Source organism: Cebus imitator, unplaced genomic scaffold (genome assembly GCF_001604975.1).
Source record: "Cebus imitator isolate Cc_AM_T3 unplaced genomic scaffold, Cebus_imitator-1.0 Scaffold321, whole genome shotgun sequence".
Classification (NCBI taxonomy): Eukaryota; Metazoa; Chordata; class Mammalia; order Primates; family Cebidae; genus Cebus; species Cebus imitator.
In genome coordinates, this window is record NW_016107636.1 from 2,618,656 (window position 1) to 2,636,079 (window position 17,424).

At 37.9% G+C, this 17,424-nt stretch overlaps 1 protein-coding gene across 1 annotated transcript in view; it reads left to right on the forward strand.

Moving 5' to 3' along the window:
- The window catches only part of LOC108286500 (ABI family member 3 binding protein), a 170,152-nt gene that overhangs the window by 142,262 nt on the left and 10,466 nt on the right, over nucleotides 1–17,424 (forward strand). The window contains exons 19-31 of the mRNA XM_017504356.2: nucleotides 851–922; nucleotides 2,059–2,133; nucleotides 6,722–6,763; nucleotides 7,936–7,977; nucleotides 8,631–8,723; nucleotides 9,201–9,248; nucleotides 10,329–10,391; nucleotides 10,509–10,583; nucleotides 11,612–11,659; nucleotides 13,132–13,191; nucleotides 14,301–14,390; nucleotides 15,941–15,973; nucleotides 16,974–17,057. Coding sequence (XP_017359845.1) covers nucleotides 851–922; nucleotides 2,059–2,133; nucleotides 6,722–6,763; nucleotides 7,936–7,977; nucleotides 8,631–8,723; nucleotides 9,201–9,248; nucleotides 10,329–10,391; nucleotides 10,509–10,583; nucleotides 11,612–11,659; nucleotides 13,132–13,191; nucleotides 14,301–14,390; nucleotides 15,941–15,973; nucleotides 16,974–17,057 — 825 coding nt within the window. The remainder of the gene's footprint in view (nucleotides 1–850; nucleotides 923–2,058; nucleotides 2,134–6,721; nucleotides 6,764–7,935; nucleotides 7,978–8,630; nucleotides 8,724–9,200; nucleotides 9,249–10,328; nucleotides 10,392–10,508; nucleotides 10,584–11,611; nucleotides 11,660–13,131; nucleotides 13,192–14,300; nucleotides 14,391–15,940; nucleotides 15,974–16,973; nucleotides 17,058–17,424) is intronic.

Consider the following 17,424-nt stretch of genomic DNA (forward strand, 5'->3'; position numbering starts at 1 on the left):
AAAAAAAAAAAAAAAAAAAAAAAAAAAGGATATGTTTTATAGTTAGTTTATTTATAAAATTTAAGATTGACTAAAGATGAATAATTAATGATGCAAAATAGCAAAACTCAAATGTCTCCAAAGGGTTTACTGAAAATTATATTTTGGCATGTGAATTTTGGTAAAAATCTAGAAACAAGTCATACTCATAGCAATATAGGGTAATACATGTAATTCATTTTTTGTGTGTGAATGTTTATTAAAATATTCATTAGGGTGATGGTTCTTATTTTGTTGGTACCTACTCTGTTTTCAATTTTGCACCAGGGCAATGGCTGAGTTAGAGAGGACGTGACTGGTTTTCAAACAGATGGTAAACTTGAGAAGTTATAACATAAAGATGACCGCACAACATACGTTTATGTAACTTATTTCTGAGACTATAATATTTGTGTAAATGCTTTAATCATTTACACAATGCTTGAAGAAAGAGGTGAAGATGCAGGCCCCAAAATGCATGTAGGATTTAGACAGAAGAAAAGGAGAAGGGAGTAGCATATATGTTATAGCACAGAGTTTGGGTGGTACAGATGCTCATTAACCTGGAGGTCAGTTCTTCATTGTCAAACAATAACACTCAGAATCACGTTTGACCAACTGGGTTTTGCTTATTCCATTATAAGATAAATGTAATTTTGTATGATGTATACTGTTATGACCGTTTAAAAATTCTTCCTCAAAACTTTTACTCATTGTATACTTTGACTACTAAATATGGCAGGATTTTAAACAGGTCATTGAGCTCCTCTTTACAGGGTATCTTTTTATGGTCTCCAGGATATTTCAATTTTTTTTTCCTTTCCATCACCAGAAAGGACCACAAGTGCTGGAACAATTACACCTAAAATTTCTAAAAGCCCTGAACCTACATGGACAACACCGGGTAATAATGATATGTCCTTAGTGGACATGTTGCTTCATTTCACCGTGGAAAATCTAGCACCCCAGCTTTTATGTAATGTCTATTAGCTATTAAGATGGTCAAAATGGCTCATTGGAACAGTAGGGCCCATCTCATAGGGGATACCAACTCAGCTGTTGTGCTTGTGGCTGGCTGACCCACAGTTAATAGATCTGAACTCAGCCTTCAGATGTCATTCTGGGCCAGCTTTTGAACCATTGCTGCTTCCTTGTCATCTATCCAGTCATTGTATTTGAAGCTGAATCTTGTATATAGTGCTCTTTTTCTTTTTAGTAACACTCTCAAGTTCAACTTTAGACTTCATTTGGAAAAGCAACTTTTAATTTAATGCTGGTAGAATTACTTTATGCTTCAGATCATAGCATTATACCTATTGGTGAATATTTTTTGAGAGTAATTTTTTGTTAAAATGTGTTTAGGTAGACAGGCTCAAAGTGACAGATTTTGGAAACATTAGGAGAAAAAACTCCACTATCCTAAAATTATACGCAGGGCATTTACGTTTATTGGTGTATCTTTAAAAGAAATGTACATCAGTTATTGGTTTGGATGAATTTAGATTTTTTTTCCTTTTTAGTTTATAAGACTGATAAAAATATAGCAGGTCTTAATACCTAGGTGAGTGGTTGATAGGTGCAGCAAACCACCATGGCACAAGTTTACCTGTGTAACAAACCTGCACGTATATTGGTAAATATTAATTGTAAAACATGGTGGGCTTTTTTTTTCATGGTGCTCAGACTTAGATGTGGTTGAGCAACGTAAAGTAAGGGTGCAAAATAATTAGACTGATTTTTAAAAATCATAGATTAAAAGAACTGTCTTTACTTTGAATAATTATTGTGACTAGTAGCAATGCTATTTTTGTTAGTTAAATATATTCTTGAAATGTTTTTTCTAAACAAGATGAAAATTAACTACTTTTCTGTGAATGGATAATGAAATATTCTTTTAATGGAGTATTTCCAAAATCTTCCAAGACATTGGGTTCATTCCACTTAATGTATAGTTTATTTCTAGGTTTTACTTCTGTGGTTTTAGACGCTGAAATGGCTAAATATTGATTTATTTATTATTTTGTTTCTTTATTTTTCCAGCTCCCAGTAAAACACAGTCTATTTCTTTGAAACCTAAAATCCCTCTCAGCCCAGAAGTGACACACACCAAACCTGGTAATTACCCTAAACTTTTTTGAATATTCCACAAATGGGGTCAAGTTTTATGCAGTTCTTTGGAGCAGGAATTTCTGGTTTGTATTTTGAAATTTGTTACATTTTTCCATGTAAAGTGAAAACATGCAATGAAATGATCTCATCATAAACAGCCACAGTGATATCACAGCATTGCTCTGAGCACTGTGGTGGATTATTATATTCATGATCACCACAGAGAAAACACAGAAATGTAATGAAGTGAATGACTGAGCCTAGTACTGCAAAATAGTTTCCAATACCAATGTTGACTGGAATTCTAATCATATAAACAATAGCCTTTCAGCTGGAAACAAGATAAGTGTTTCTGTCTTCTAAGAACTCTGCATTATTTTAGAGCTTCTCAGTTCTCATGCTAGAAGACCAGAAAGACCCGTATTTTTCTAACGATCCAAGACTTCTGAATTGGTGCTGATTTCTGAACACTGACATCTGTTTACCTCTTAGGAATTTTTAGTGGTGTTTTCCTTTTAAAAAAAAAAACAACTGCTTTTGCAGGAAGGGATCATTCTATATATATAATATAAGACAGAAAGATGTGGAGTGGCTGGGCGCGGTGGCTCACACCTGTAATCCCAGCACTTTGGAAGGCCGAGGCAGGCGGATCATGAGGTCAGGAGTTTGAGACCAGCCTGGCCAACATGGTGAAACCCCGTCTCTATTAAAATACAAAAATTAGCCGGATGGGGTGGTGCATGCCTGTAATCCCAGCTACTCAGGAAACTGAGGCAGGAGAATTGTTTGAACCCAGAAGGTGGAAGTTGCAGTGAGCCGAGACCGCACCATTGTACACCAGCCTAGGCAACAGAGTAACACTCCACTCAAAAAGAAAAAAAAAATTGTGGAATATATTGAATGACCAAATCTTGGAGTTTTCTATCTATCTATAATTCATATAGCAGTCTTAAATGTTGACTTATAAGATTGACTACAGGGAACTTGTCACCACTGAGTGTCATCATTATCTAAACGTTAAACCCTTACCACAGGAAGGAAAATATTTCTCACTATATTGTTTAATGGATTTTGAGCTTGCATTTCCATTAATGGCATGTTTACAAAGTAGGATTATTAAAGCAAGAGATTTTCTGCTAAAGTGGGCATGATTTATTTTTGCAATGAAATGGCTAAGGAAGAAAAACGTAACTGCTCAAAGAAAGAATCCTCATTACTCCCTGTAAAGAAGCAGTAAGATTTCCAGGTGTAGGTGCAGACTGAAGGAAATTGGGGATTAGGCAAAGGGAGTGTAGTTGACACTGTGACCATTGATGAGGTCCCCAAGTCAGAGAAATGGAATGAAAAACTCCCACTCAGAGAGGTTTTTTGGGGGAAGCAGTATAGCTAGTAAAACTCAAAGCCTTAATAGTGGTTTAAATCAAACAACTCTGACAGCTGTATGAGAGAAGGGTTTAATATACACTTATTTAAAAACCATGCTTAGAGAGCTTTGGGATAAAGTAGTAACTAGGCTGTATTTTGAACAGAGGGCTATTACCAAGCAGATCATGAAATAGTACTGTTTGTTTGAGTCACCAAACTTAAGCATTTGTCTCTAAGTAATTATTTCTGTTATTAAAACATAAAATTGAAACACATCAAAAATGCTCCAAATGTTGGTTACAGTTTATATATGATAGGTTACATTGTTCGTTTCAGTGGTTTCTAAGAAAAGATTTCTGAGAAGGAATTAATTAATACAGATGAGGAAGGGTATATTCTTACCATTCTACGGTGTTTGAGGAAAAAGATCTTAATTTGACATTTCCTTTTAAAATAGGAAGAATTACTTTGAGGCTAATGTGTTTACATTCCTTTGATTTCTAAACCTTTTAATCGTCAAAGAAAATCCACCCTTCTTCCTCTAACAGCAGTGTAATGACTTCAGAATCCACACCCAGACCTGTGCCAACTCAAGTGGACCTAGAGCGGTCCATAGCAACACAGGATGACGACTGGATCTCTGCAAACCATTGCTTTCGCTTGAGATTCTTACATTTTATTTTATTTATTTTGATTTAGGGCAGACCACCTTTGTAGCTCTCCTAAAGATGCCTGTTTCTAGCCAAGGTTCAGAAGAGCAAATAAACCACCCAAAGCTTTTCCAGGCCTCTCCCGGGGCTCTCCTCACCCTCTTCTATTTTTCTGTTTCACTTTCCATTACAGGCTGCTTTTCCTTTGGCTTTGCTTGGTGGTTCAGTCAACGAGGAAAAATCCACATTGATTTGGGCTTGTTTTATAAACACGATTCAGTGCATTTCTCAAAAACCACAGCCACCTACTATGTCTTAACTTGTCTACCTCATCCAATGGGAATTGTTTCCTTCATGGTTTAATCTTTAATCTTCTAATGGACTGAAAATAAGGGAGTGCCCCCCAGTTACAGGTGTTTGCTTCAGGTAACTGTCTTCCAAGGTGGATAGAATTGTAAGTTGCTCTCATTCCTCCCCACGCATGTGAGTCAAAGTTGTCTTTGTTTTGTGTGGAGATGAGTGACTTAGTCATGTACAGACCACTCAGCTTTGTTATGGAAAATTTTGTAGCTTTACCCATAACTCCTTGTGATTATCAAATAGAAGAAGTCTTGTCAGAAGAGATATTCATTTTTACTAAACATAGACGTTTATGTGCCATTGACTTTGAAGCTTAATTGATGGAATGAGTTGTATGCCAATTTGGTTTCAAACTCCATCAGGAACTCAAAAAGGCAGATTTTTCCTTAGAATTTTAAAAGGGACAATCTTTAATTTTTGTGAAGTCTAAAAGATGCAATGAGTAGCAGATCTTACGTTCTTTGTCACTTGTGGAAGGCAACTTTGTAGAATCAAAAAGCATGAATCACAACCTTGAAGTTTCAAAATAATGATTTGTTTTCTGTCTTCAGGTATGAATGCTTATTTCATATTGATTATATTTCATGTATTGACATTTATTTTCTTCTCATCCTATAGCACTGAGATACCTAGACTATACATACACTCTTACACATACACACCTACAATTCTTTCTCACACTCATTCTCTCTCNTCCTGCCTCCTTCCCTCCTTCTTCTCTTCTTCCCTCCCTCCCTCTCTTCCCCTCTCCCTCTCTTCCTCTCTCCCTCCTTCCTACCCTCCTTCCTTTCTCCCTCCCTCTTTCTTTCCCTCCCTCCTTCTCTCACACGCTCTCCCTCCTGTCTTCTCTCATACAGCTCACTCACACACACACACACACACACACACACACACTCTCAGAATTTTTACTTTGTCATAGGTATTTCAGTCTGACACATCACTACTGCTTTGCCATTCATCTGTTACAATCTATCTCTGCACAAGTTCTTGAGAAATCAGTATTCTGGGCTTTTAAAAACAACTTTTAACTTGGTTCTTTTGCACCTAATTTGTACTGTTTACAACAGCCTCAACACAAAAACTTTTTGATCACAGATATGCTAATGGATGATAACGCCTTTAAAGAGCACCTTAATGCTGCTATGCGTTGCTTTTAGAAATAAAAATTCTCTACATGCATTCTTATATTTTTCAGTTGCTAAAAACTAGTTGCTATATAGAACCAATTGTTAGTTGCTACATAGAAACAACTCCCTTGTTAAGTAATATCAGAGACAATTCCGGATAAGTCTGATGTTAGAAATGTATAAGTAGAAGGATGATTTAAGTTCTATTAAGATGGTCTGTGAATGCCATATTTATTAGTTACTTTCTATAAGAAAAAAGTTCAAGAATCTTAATTTTTTCTTTCCATTTCAAAAATAAACGATTCCTTTATTTTCTTCTTCTTAAACTAATTCTTTTTGTTCATAGAAGAATAAGAAACTTATTGGTTAATCTTTTTTAAAGCCAAAAGATTGTAGCCAAACTACATTGAGCATGAAGTTTAATTTACTGATTGCTAGTCTGGATAAACATTGGAAAGTTTATCGGAATATTTAGATGTTATTAACATTTTATGAAACCTAAGACTGCTTTTGGACTCATTGGTTTACCATTCAAATGGGTTAACTTTCATACGTGAACCAGTTTGTTTACCAGCAATAGATACTAGTGAATACAGGGGGCGTCATATGAACTTGCGGTCCCTTTTGAACCATAAGTTTAATTCCTATCTTTTTGTGAGAGAATGCCAGGTCTAGCCAAGCTGCAGATCATTGCAAACTAACAGCACAGACACAGTACCGGGGGTGAGTCTGTTGCCTTTTCTACTGCCTTGGATGAACCTGGCTGTCCTGCAGGAAACAAATGGCAGGTGACAGGACACCGAACAGCCACAGAGAGGCTACCCAGAACTCCCTCTAAGTTAGTATTTCCTCAGCACCAGAGGCAAACCAGAATATCAGGAAGTGACGGTAACAGCTAAAAATCTACACCAAAAATGAGAATTCTCAATTCTTGTGGTTTGTAGAGAGGATGTGGAAGGCTGAACTTCACTGGCATAAGCCAGTAGAACCTAATCATTCACTCAGGAGAGAACACTGTTTAAAGAACATGTAACTTCTATCTTAACTGGTCCTCTTCAGCATTGCTTTTGATATTACTCACTTTTATTGCAGCCCCAGAACCTCAGACTCCACTGCCATCAGAGTCAACAATAGGTAATAAAGCTTTTTATAATGAGTGAAAACAAAGTATCTTTAACTCTCCATGTTCAACTTTGTTCAGCTTTGGGTTTTGTGTTTTTTGTTTTTTTGTTTTTTAATATTGTTGTCTTCTCTTTTTCTTTTTTTCTTTTTTGACATGAAGTCTCACTCTTGCTGCCCAGGATAGAGTGCAGTGGTGTGATCTCGGCTCATTGCAACCTCCACCTCCCAGGTTCAAGCAATTCTCCTGCCTCAACCTCCCAAGTAGCTGGAATTGTAGGCCTGAGCCACCACGCCCAGCTAATTTTTTGTATTTTTAGTACAGACAGGATTTCGCCACGTTGGCCAGGCTGGTCTCCAACTCCTGACCTCAGGTGATCCACCCGCCTCGGCCTCCCAAAGTGCTGGGATTACAGGCATAAGCCACTATGCCCAGCCCAAAATGCCTTAATTGTCCTTCAGTTCTTTTTCCAGCCATTTTTGCCCGAAGATATACTATCAGCCTGTGCTTGATTTATGCAGAGGTTCTGAGACACCCATGAAAGCAATACTAATTTTAATTTGATGCATTCTTTATTTTGCCTCAGTTACATTTTAGGAATATGTCCTGAGCTTGTTCTAACCTGTTTATTGCCAGGGGAGGACCCTGACTTTCATAGGATATATTTATATGTTCTCTTTTGGAGGTGTTTTTCTTACTTTCAAAACTAACTTTTGCAGATTTTCTTGAAAAGCTCTATGATCTTTACAGATTTAAATACTCTGATGTGTCACTAGGAAATCCACTCAGAGAAATAGAAAAACCAACCCCAATCTTTATAGCTTCTTTTTCTTCAAAAGAGGAAAAAAATGTGTTCTGGTGCCATCTTAGCCAATTACCCATATTTTCCTTCATAACATGAACTGCTGGGTGCGTTATTACAGTCACATATTCCGAATGAGAATCATGCCTTTTTGTTCCAGTTCTCTTTCCAGACTTAACTGACTGGCTACATTTTTTGTTCACTTTGTCAAAAACACAGGAATCTACTGAAGTAGAAAATAAACTTCATATGTGACTAAAAGTTTCACCATTTATATTTGCTCAACCTAGTAATTAAAAATTAAGCATATTCCATGTTTTACATACATGTCATCATTTTTCCTTTGATCTTGATTCTTTCTTGATTTTTTTCACATTGTCTTAGGACCTGAGACACTGGGAATGAAACCTTCAACAACAACATTAGGTAATAGAGTTCTTGAGTGGATGACCTTCATTTCCTCTTTTCCTGACTGCTGGTATCTGTGTTGACAGGCACACATTAATGAATTAATACATTAATGCCCATTTGTGTGTGTAAGTGCTTTGTTCTTCAGAAAAGAAAAAAGTTAAGTCTCATAGATACAGTTTATAAACTATATCTCATTTTTTAAAAGTTGCCTTTCCTGAAATAATTACTGAATTCAAAGCCTTCTGCCTATATTGTTGATTTGTGGATATTTTAAATGCTAAGTGAAAAATTTCTGTGTTTGAATCTTAGGCCAAATATATTTTAATTTTTATTCCAAATGGCTTTATAAAGGCAACCTTTCACATGTTCCTGTTGAACATATGCCTTCAGTATTTTTGAGTGACTGTCTTCTCTAAGCTGTACAAAGTTCTGAGATTTTCCGTCTCAAAATGGAAGAACAGATCTCTTGGACAGTTTATTCATCTTTGACAAAAGTTATTCAAGACCTCATTTAACTAGGTAAATAATGATAGAAACTTGCAAAACAGATGGACACATGTCCACAGTAAATCAAAGGACTTAACTGTGCTTCCAAGATTGATGTAATATTTATCGTCAGTTTATAAATCCACGCTTCTTGTATTAACTTGCTAATTTTCTTTCTTCAGCACCACGAAAGACCAAAAGACCAGGTCGTCGCCCCCGCCCACGTCCCCGCCCTAAAACCACACCTAGTCCAGACGTGCCCACGTTCAAACCGGGTAAATGTGATATTCTTGTTCCAGTTAACGTAGGAAGTGGAATATGGCAGCTTCCGGTTTAGTAGTTGTCACCTACTTGAGCAGCTGGGCTTTAGGAACCGGTGGAATTGACTTTGATGACTGAGCATCTGTACTCACTTTCTATATGCATTCTTATATATGTACTGTTTTTTAATATATGTACTGTATAATATGTTTCTACTCTCAATCATAGTCACTGTGTACACACAGCAGAAAGCTGGCCCATTAAGTGGATTATTAAAGTAAGGCACCTTAAAATCTTATGATGTACATTCATGGCAGCTGAGGTGCAGGGAAAGCACCAAGGAGAAAGGACAATAGGAAAAGTAAAAGGGAAAATCACATTCAGAAAAAGTACATCATTTAGATAGAGGATCCTAGCTTGGGGCATAATGCTTCCCTCCTCAAGATGCCACTTCTTGAAATACTTGATGCTTTTGGTGTTTCCTTCTGTAGCTCTGGAACCTGCCACGATACAGCCGGAACCCTTGGTGCCCACAACTGGTAATTCTACTCCCCCCACCCTGGCTGCTTTGACGGGTGGTTGCTTTCGCCTTCCCCATTCTCCATTACAGGCATGACTGCAGCTCCACCACCTCGTCACCGTTTCATCCCATCCTTTTGCTCACCTTTCCTGTCTCGGTCTGAAGATCCTAAAGATAAGAGTTCTAAAACGATCCAGGGTGCTCATTTAGGGAAGGTCTGTGGGCTTGCACACAACTTCCCGGTTCTCTGCTGACATCTGTCTTCCCCATATGTGTCCTGGGGTTGAGAAAGCCATCAGCTCCCTCTCCTACGGGGACCTCTGTGCTCATCCTGCGCTGAACGGGTGGCAAAATTTTACAGCAGCATCATGGTTCGCATTTCATTGCTTTACTGATTCAACTTCTAAGACTTTCTTCCTTTTAAAAAGCTGCTTGAAATAATGGCTTCTTCAGTTTTCCTGTGTCTTTGAAAAATGTTTTTGAGTAGGTTTGGATAACGAGAGGCACCAAGATTGTTCTTGGTCTAGAGTCCAATGTAAAACTAGCGATAGTCTTTGGAACTTGAGAGCATTAAAAGTCCCAAGCTGGTTTTATTGTTTTTAGTACTAATACTGTTTGATTATAATCATTTTATTATAGTTTAACTCTTAAAATCTATCATGACTTGACTTTGGAAAATCCCAGACATTGGCAGCCATGCAACATTATTTTTCTCATGTGTAATTTTAAGTGTTTATGGATTACTTCCGATCACCTCCTAAGCAATCAGATTTCTACCTTGTTGTTTTTATACTGAAGAAGATTTTTCCATCAAAGAAATAGTACTTTGTCTGTTTTGATATTATTTATATAGGAGAAACATCTTATAACAATTTTTATTACTTTTGCCCAAAAAACACATTTACTGATCGTTTTTCCTTTCAGGAAAAACTAATTATGCTAGTGTGTAGTTAAAATGGAGACCCTTTTCACCCTTCCCATACCCAAGAAACTTTTATAGATGCATTGAATCTGTATAGTGTGTTTGCTCAGCCTACTTGCCCTCAATTTTCAGTGACAGCGTGACCCATTTTGCTAATTTTAATACCTTTTTCTTTAGCCTCAAAAGCATCCGAGAGTCCTAAAACCACACACAGACCAGATGCCCCTCAAATTCAGCCTGGTAATCGCTACTTTCAATGCCTTGATCTATAAATCAGAAAACAGTGTGTAAGTAACATTAACCTTCACATTCACAGCTCGGCTGTAACACTAATTATGGTACTCTAATTTTCTTCAGGTTCAAAACCACCAAAACAATTACTTCCTAAACCCCAGACCACAGCAGAACCAGACATGCCACCAACTAAATCCGGTAAACATAATTTCCAGTGCTTTAGCTTAACAGGATTTTCTCTGGAAGCATTGCTGAAAATGTTTACAATCTGTCATATCATATAAATCATAGAAACCCAAATACCATAATTTTGTTCATTATCTTTTCCAAGCAGCTACACTGGATGTTTTAAGTACTAAATGAACAAGTCAATATGTAGAAAACTAGTAAATTTTATACCTGATTTAGTGGCATTCCATTTTTTTAAAAGCATTTTTAGATCTATTTTCTGAATTTGTAATGAATAGAAGCCTGAGTTTTCTGCGTATGAAACATTTTTGAAACTGATTTTAGTAACCACTGTTAGGACATGTAGAAGGCTGACACTGCTATTCATTTATAGGCACAGCTGAGAAGAAGGCTTGCTGGTCAGGGATTGGCTTTCTCTAAAATACTCTGTGGACATTTTATTTTATTCTGTTTGTTTATTTAGAGACGAAGTCTCACCCTGTCACGCAGGCTGGAGTGCAGTGGTGCGATCTGAGCTCGCTGCAGCCTCTGCCTCCTGGGCCCAAGCGATTCTCCTGTCTGAGCCTCCTGAGTAGCTGGGACTACAGGCACGTTCCACTACACCTGGCTAATTTTTGTATTTTTACTAGAGACAGGGTTTCACCACGTTGGGCAAGCTGGTCTCAAACTCCTGACCTCAGGTGATCCTCCCACCTCGGCCTCCCAAAGTGCTGGGATTACGGGCATGAGCCACTGTACCCGGCCAACATTTTAAACTGTAGCTATTAACTGAGTAATTATCTAACCACATAAGAAGATATTTATATAACAGTTCTCCGACTCCAACTGTTTTGCAGTTGAAATTTTCTCCCAAGATTCCAGTTGGTATAAAATTTTAATTTGCTAAGAAGCATCTCATATAATAAATAAGTCTATCAAGAAGGCACTTTACATTAACTTAGAATATCTGTGTTCTTTGAATTAAGCACCAGTGAGCACCCAAAAGTTTACACTTCCTTGCTTTTATTACTTATATCTGTTTATTTTTTATGATGCAGTCTCTGAGTCTCTTCCATTTGAAACTGAAGCTCCCTCGATGACCATAGGTAATGATGCTTGCTTCCTTCCTAGCCCTTGTTTCTCTGAGCTTGCCCCTCTCATCTCTCTTTTCATTAGCTATAGTATGCTCAGTTGTCATTCACCATTTTTTTGCATTTTAAAAAATTGTTTACTATTTTCAACAGGGGCCTTTTTAACATCATTAGGCATTCTTACATCTGCTGCTCAGCTTGTAACACGTAAATGTTATTCTTTGCTCCACTGCCTTCAGAGACATTCAGATTGCTTACAGCACTTGATGCTGTCAAGAGCCGCAGGCACTCTGTCTATATCCATCTTTGGAACCAGAAAAGTATTTGAAACCTCTGCTTCTGTGTGTGTGCAATTTACGGATGTGGGAGGGAAGCCATGAAAAAGCTGGTTGGAGTTTGTCCTCCGTGTGTTTATGAGGCGCTCATGATGTACATAACTGTTTCCTTCTTGCAAAAGTCCTTTCTTGTTCCACATTGCTCATATGCAAATTGATATTTCTTTTGCTAACTTCTTCTCGTCATGCAAAATTCCAAGCAGAATAAGGATTCCCTGTTTTGTTTGAAGGGAATCAATTATAAATCTTGTCATCATCCTGTTGTCCTGGCTTCCTCCGTGTCTTCTATTATATATGCCTTTAGTTCTGAAGATGCTCTCAGGGGTGGCTTAAGCCAACTTCGTGCTATGACATCCTGAGCAATAAAGGAGAATCGGTCTCTCTGTAAATACTTAAAGAGTTTTTGAGGATGAGATGTTTGAATGTTACGTTTAGCCCTCTGGGTTTAGTGAAAGGTAAATGGAGATGCTAATACCAGAGAGTTACAATTCTTTATTAATTTTATATCTATGTATAATCCAGTTCAAAATATGGAAATCCTGCTTATCTAGACAAAACATTGAATTACGACCTTTTAGAACTTTTTCTTAATTATCTGTTTTCTACTTGGTTATCTTCTAATTAGCCATTTGAAATAAATGAATAAGGAGGCAGAGCAAGAAGAATATCATATTTATTACAAATAAAAGGTATAAGACTTTTCCACACCTCTCACGGATCTCTGGTAAATAGACTGATTGAGACATTTTGAAACATTTTTCTAATTCTCCTCACAATCACCACACTCAAAACAAATTAATAATGGTGGTGAAAACCTTTCCAGTACCAACGGAAGCTTTTGGAACAATTTTTTGGAGTGCTTTAAAATTACATATTGGACAACTAAGATTTTCTTGCAGCCAGGTTTTCTGTGTTATTGGAATCAACGAAAAACAGGAAAATATTTTCATTGCCTTATAGGGATGCAAAGGGTTTGGCTATTTTGTCAGATAAATGGATATGATAGTATGGGTAGTTATGGGAAAACAAATACTATTTTCCCAGAGTTCAGAAATGCATTTTAAACTGTAAAGGGTTAAGATTCATTTTCAAAATACTTTTCTTTTTCCGTACTTGTTAATCTCCATGGTTTACTGTATTGCTTTTGGTTAGTTCCCGCCACAGACGTTGAGCCTGTAACTGAGAGAACTGAGGTTCCAGTGACAACATTAGGTAATGACCTTTTATGTCTTTATGAGTTTTTTTCTGCTTATTGTCTAGTCTATTCCATCACTGTTTGGGTCAAGGGGTTTTTTTCTTTCATAAGATTTTCTCATCATCCTCTTGTCATTGAACCATATTCTTTATTTTGAGTGTATTGAAAATGCTTAGGTGGGGCGCGGTGGCTCACGCCTGTAATCCCAGCACTTTGGGAGGCCGAGGCGGGTGAATCACGAGGTCGAGAGATCGAGACCATCCTGGTCAACATGGTGAAACCCCGTCTCTACTAAAAATACAAAAATTAGCTGGGCATGGTGGCGCATGCCTATAGTCCCAGCTACTCAGGAGGCTGAGGCAGGAGAATTGCCTGAACCCAGAAGGTGGAGGTTGCGGTGAGCCGAGATCGCGCCATTGCACTCCAGCCTGGGTAACAAGAGCGAAACTCCATCTCGGAAAAAAAAAGAAAAAAAAATGCTTAAAACAAGTTACTTAGTTATAAGCCCACAGGCCACCAGTAAACAGCATCTGTGTCCCATTTTTCCCATCAGAGCCTGTGATTCTGCTCAAGTAGTGTTCCATGTTGAAGCTGAATTTCAGATACAATTAGGAATGTCTGCCTGATGAATATCAATTATAATTCTGCGGGCATCTTACTTTCTGTTGTTTTAAGATACACAAGGAATTTTTATTGCCTACCAACTATTTTAGAAAATGAGATGTGCTTACATTCATAATTTTTAATGGGATGTATGTCTGAGCCAAGTAATTTCTAAGTACACGCTCCCAAAAGCAGGTGGGCCTGGGTCCCTCTCTGATGTGATATCTGTGTGCCTATGTCTGACTTCCCTTGGTTCTGGGCCCTCCTCGAAAATCCTATACCAGCAACTAACAATAAAGCTGAAGTTTATTTTTAAAAATTACATATATTCCATCTATCTCAAAAGACCTGTCAGTAGACTAAAAATACATATTTTTGCCTGTAGATGATCAGAAGAAAATTTCAAACCAAAGAGACAAATTTCTCAAGACTTAAGAAAACTTTAGAAAACCTAGAGTCGTGTGTAATCGTTTCATTGGTTTCTGGAGTCATAAGACCTCAATAACCAGTTTCCTTTCTTTAGCTCCAAAAACACCACCACGAGCAAGAACACGTCGTCCACGTCCCAAACATAAAACCACACCACGCCCAGAGACACCGCAGACCAAACTAGGTAAATAATACGTGGTTCCTTGTCCCTGTGACATCCCGCTGGATGTGGTATGGGTGTGGCAGTTTATCATGCCACCTTATAACCCATTTGACCCTTGAGGTGAAAGCCCAAGCCCCAGAAAGCAGCCGCTAACAACGCGGTGCCCTGGCGATGCCTCTAACTTCCTCATGCTGCTTGCATGAGGACCTCCTTGGTGCCTGGGTATTTTGTTTGCTTCTCTGATGCTCAATTACATTTTTCTCTTTGTAGCCCCAGCTCGGCAAAAAATTTACCTGATTCGGTGTCTAGTTAGCATATGTAGTTCAACCCGTCACACATTTTGAACGTTTGCATCTGTGAAGAATGCTTCAGAAAAAAACAAATGACTTACCTGAGTTAAAAGAAGCTGCCCTTATGTGAGACTCTTTATAATAGGTACACAGGAGTGGGAGGAAAAGCAAATATTTATTAAATTTTACCAACTGTTAGGCCCATAGTTAATTCTTAGAGAAGTAAAACATCTGTGGGCTGATAAGTGTAATGTGGATCTTTAGGGAGAACTCCATTTCTACAAAAAATTTAAGAATAATTAGCCAGGTACGCTCACGTGTGCCTGTAGTCCCAGCTACCTGGGTGACTGAGGTGGGAGGATCACTTGAGCCCAAGAAGTTGAGACTGCAGTGAGCCACGATTGCACCCTTGCCCTCTAGCCCAGGAAGCAGAGCAAGAACTCCTCTGGTGGACCTTGAAATTTGTAGAGCCTGTAGATTTATTGGTTGCGCAGGAATCACATAAACAGAGGCAGGAATGTGTCATGCGAGGGTGACAGCGGAAGGACAGTTACTGCAAATGCCACCTGATTGTGAGAAAGGCCATGTTCTTTCAGTTGGACGGTAGTGCTGCTTTTGATGGGTCCACAAGGAGCCCTTCAAGTGCCTGACTTCGATGACCGGATTTGAGCCAACTGGCTCCAGCGTGCTCTCCTATCCTAGGGTCAGGCCTTTTCCATCCTGATAACGGAGATGCACTAACAAGTTTGATGGATTGAATGACCCTCTCTATCTGGCTCTTTGTATGCCTTTGTTTGAACAGAGGTCTTGGGCTTTTTCCAAAGTGCACTCTCAACAAAGAAGAGCATTGTCTAGTTTAGTCATTCATCACTGTATCTGCTTAAACATATGACTAATTGCATCTATCATGAACTCAGGCTTTGTTTTCCAATTTACAGGGCAACTAGTGATACTTTCACATTAACTTTTCATAATTTTTAAACATAATATCAGATGTCCTAAGATTTTTCTAAGCAGGGTTTTCTATTTTCTACTGTATTATCAGATAATATAAAAATAAGAAAAACTGGTAGCTAAGCACATTACAGATGCTAAGGTTATATCTGTTTCATAAAATCAAATAAATACGTACCCTCACTTGAGAACTTCAATGTTTGCTTTGAAGTTTGGCTGTGGAACTAATGCCGTAATGGTAAACCTCACTTTTCAGGAGAATGATGGCTTTTCTCATGCATTTTAACACTTCTTTTTAAAATTGCTTTTGATCATTTCTTGCTACAGACTTTGGACCTATTACTCCTGGGACTTCTTCAGGTAATGACTCTGTGTACTTCAGCAAGTGCTTTTTCTTACTCATTGTCAGATTTAGCTATGGTTCCATATAGGTGATGGGACCATCTTTTGCTGTTGCCTCATTAGAGTATTCATCTTAAAATACAGGAAGCTTTCTTTTTAACAGAAATATGCAAGGACTTAATTCAAGACAGCTCTCTGCTCCATAGTCCAGCTTGAAATTGTATCATGTCTGAGTCTCTGAACAATACTGTCTGTCAGAGCCAAGATCCAACTAGTTCCCCATATATTCCTTATTTAGAGCACCAACGCAGTGTCAAATGATAATATCCTGAAGTTTCTTTGTGCATCTTTCTGTCTCTCAGGTTCTATATAATTTTTATTTTTTGCTTTATTGATGTTTCAGTGAATTTTATATACTTAGTCTAGTAAATTACCAAATGAAAAGCTTGCCCAAGCCTAGTTATGAGTGAATAGTGTCGGGTTAAGCAGTGATTTGAATTAGAGACATTCTTAAGAAAATAATGATAGTTTCTGATGTTTGTTTCTTAAATGTAATTATATGTATAATTTTTGTCTCTGGAGAACTTTCAGTTATCGAAGAAAACCTATTAAGATACTGAAGGAGGAAATTTCAAGCCAAAGTGACAAAGTTCTCTGGACTCAAACTCTTAAAAAGGGAGGGTCTGACCTGCTCTGTGCTAACCAGGCTGTAATGGAGAAGTTTCTTTATACATCCCCCTTTCTATGTTTTCCTTTTTTTGGTTTCTATTTTTGTTTGTCTTTTTTTATTCTATGTACAACCATTCCCAAACATTTGTCTTTTTAATCTGCCTGTCATTTGTGTTATTTTGTCAATGTATGAGTAATATTTTAGTGAATTACGTAGCAGATAATGTGGTCGAGACTAGTAGGTTTAAAGGCTAGTAGGTCTAGTATTTAAAAACTTGTGGCTGTGTCATCCTATTTATAGTGAATGGAGCCATCAGCACCATGTTAATGCTAAATTTTCTTCCTTCAGCTCCAACAACAACAAAAAGAGCCCGTCGTCCACATCCCAAACCTAAAACCACGCCCCGTCCAGAAGTACCTCAGACTAAACTGGGTAAATACGTAGTTTCCGTTTTACAGAATCCAAGCAGCCTACCACGATTACGACTGTAAGTTCTATGTACACATCATACATTGGGTCATGCCCTGTATATCTCTTAAGAGTAACAGCTACTGGTTAGTGAGGAGAACAGGAATAGCTAGCTTAGCACCTCTTGCTTTCTTTATAGGGATCTTCTCTGTTGGTGATTATTTACTCTTCTTGCTATTTTATTTCATTCCTTGTCTTTTAAAGTTGCTCAGTATGAAGCCAGTATAGTCATTTAAGTCAACTACTTTTATTAAGTCCCTTCTCATTCTCCAAAGCCATATTAATCCATACATCAGAAGTGGGAAGGTGTTTTCCTTCCCGATCAGTTTGC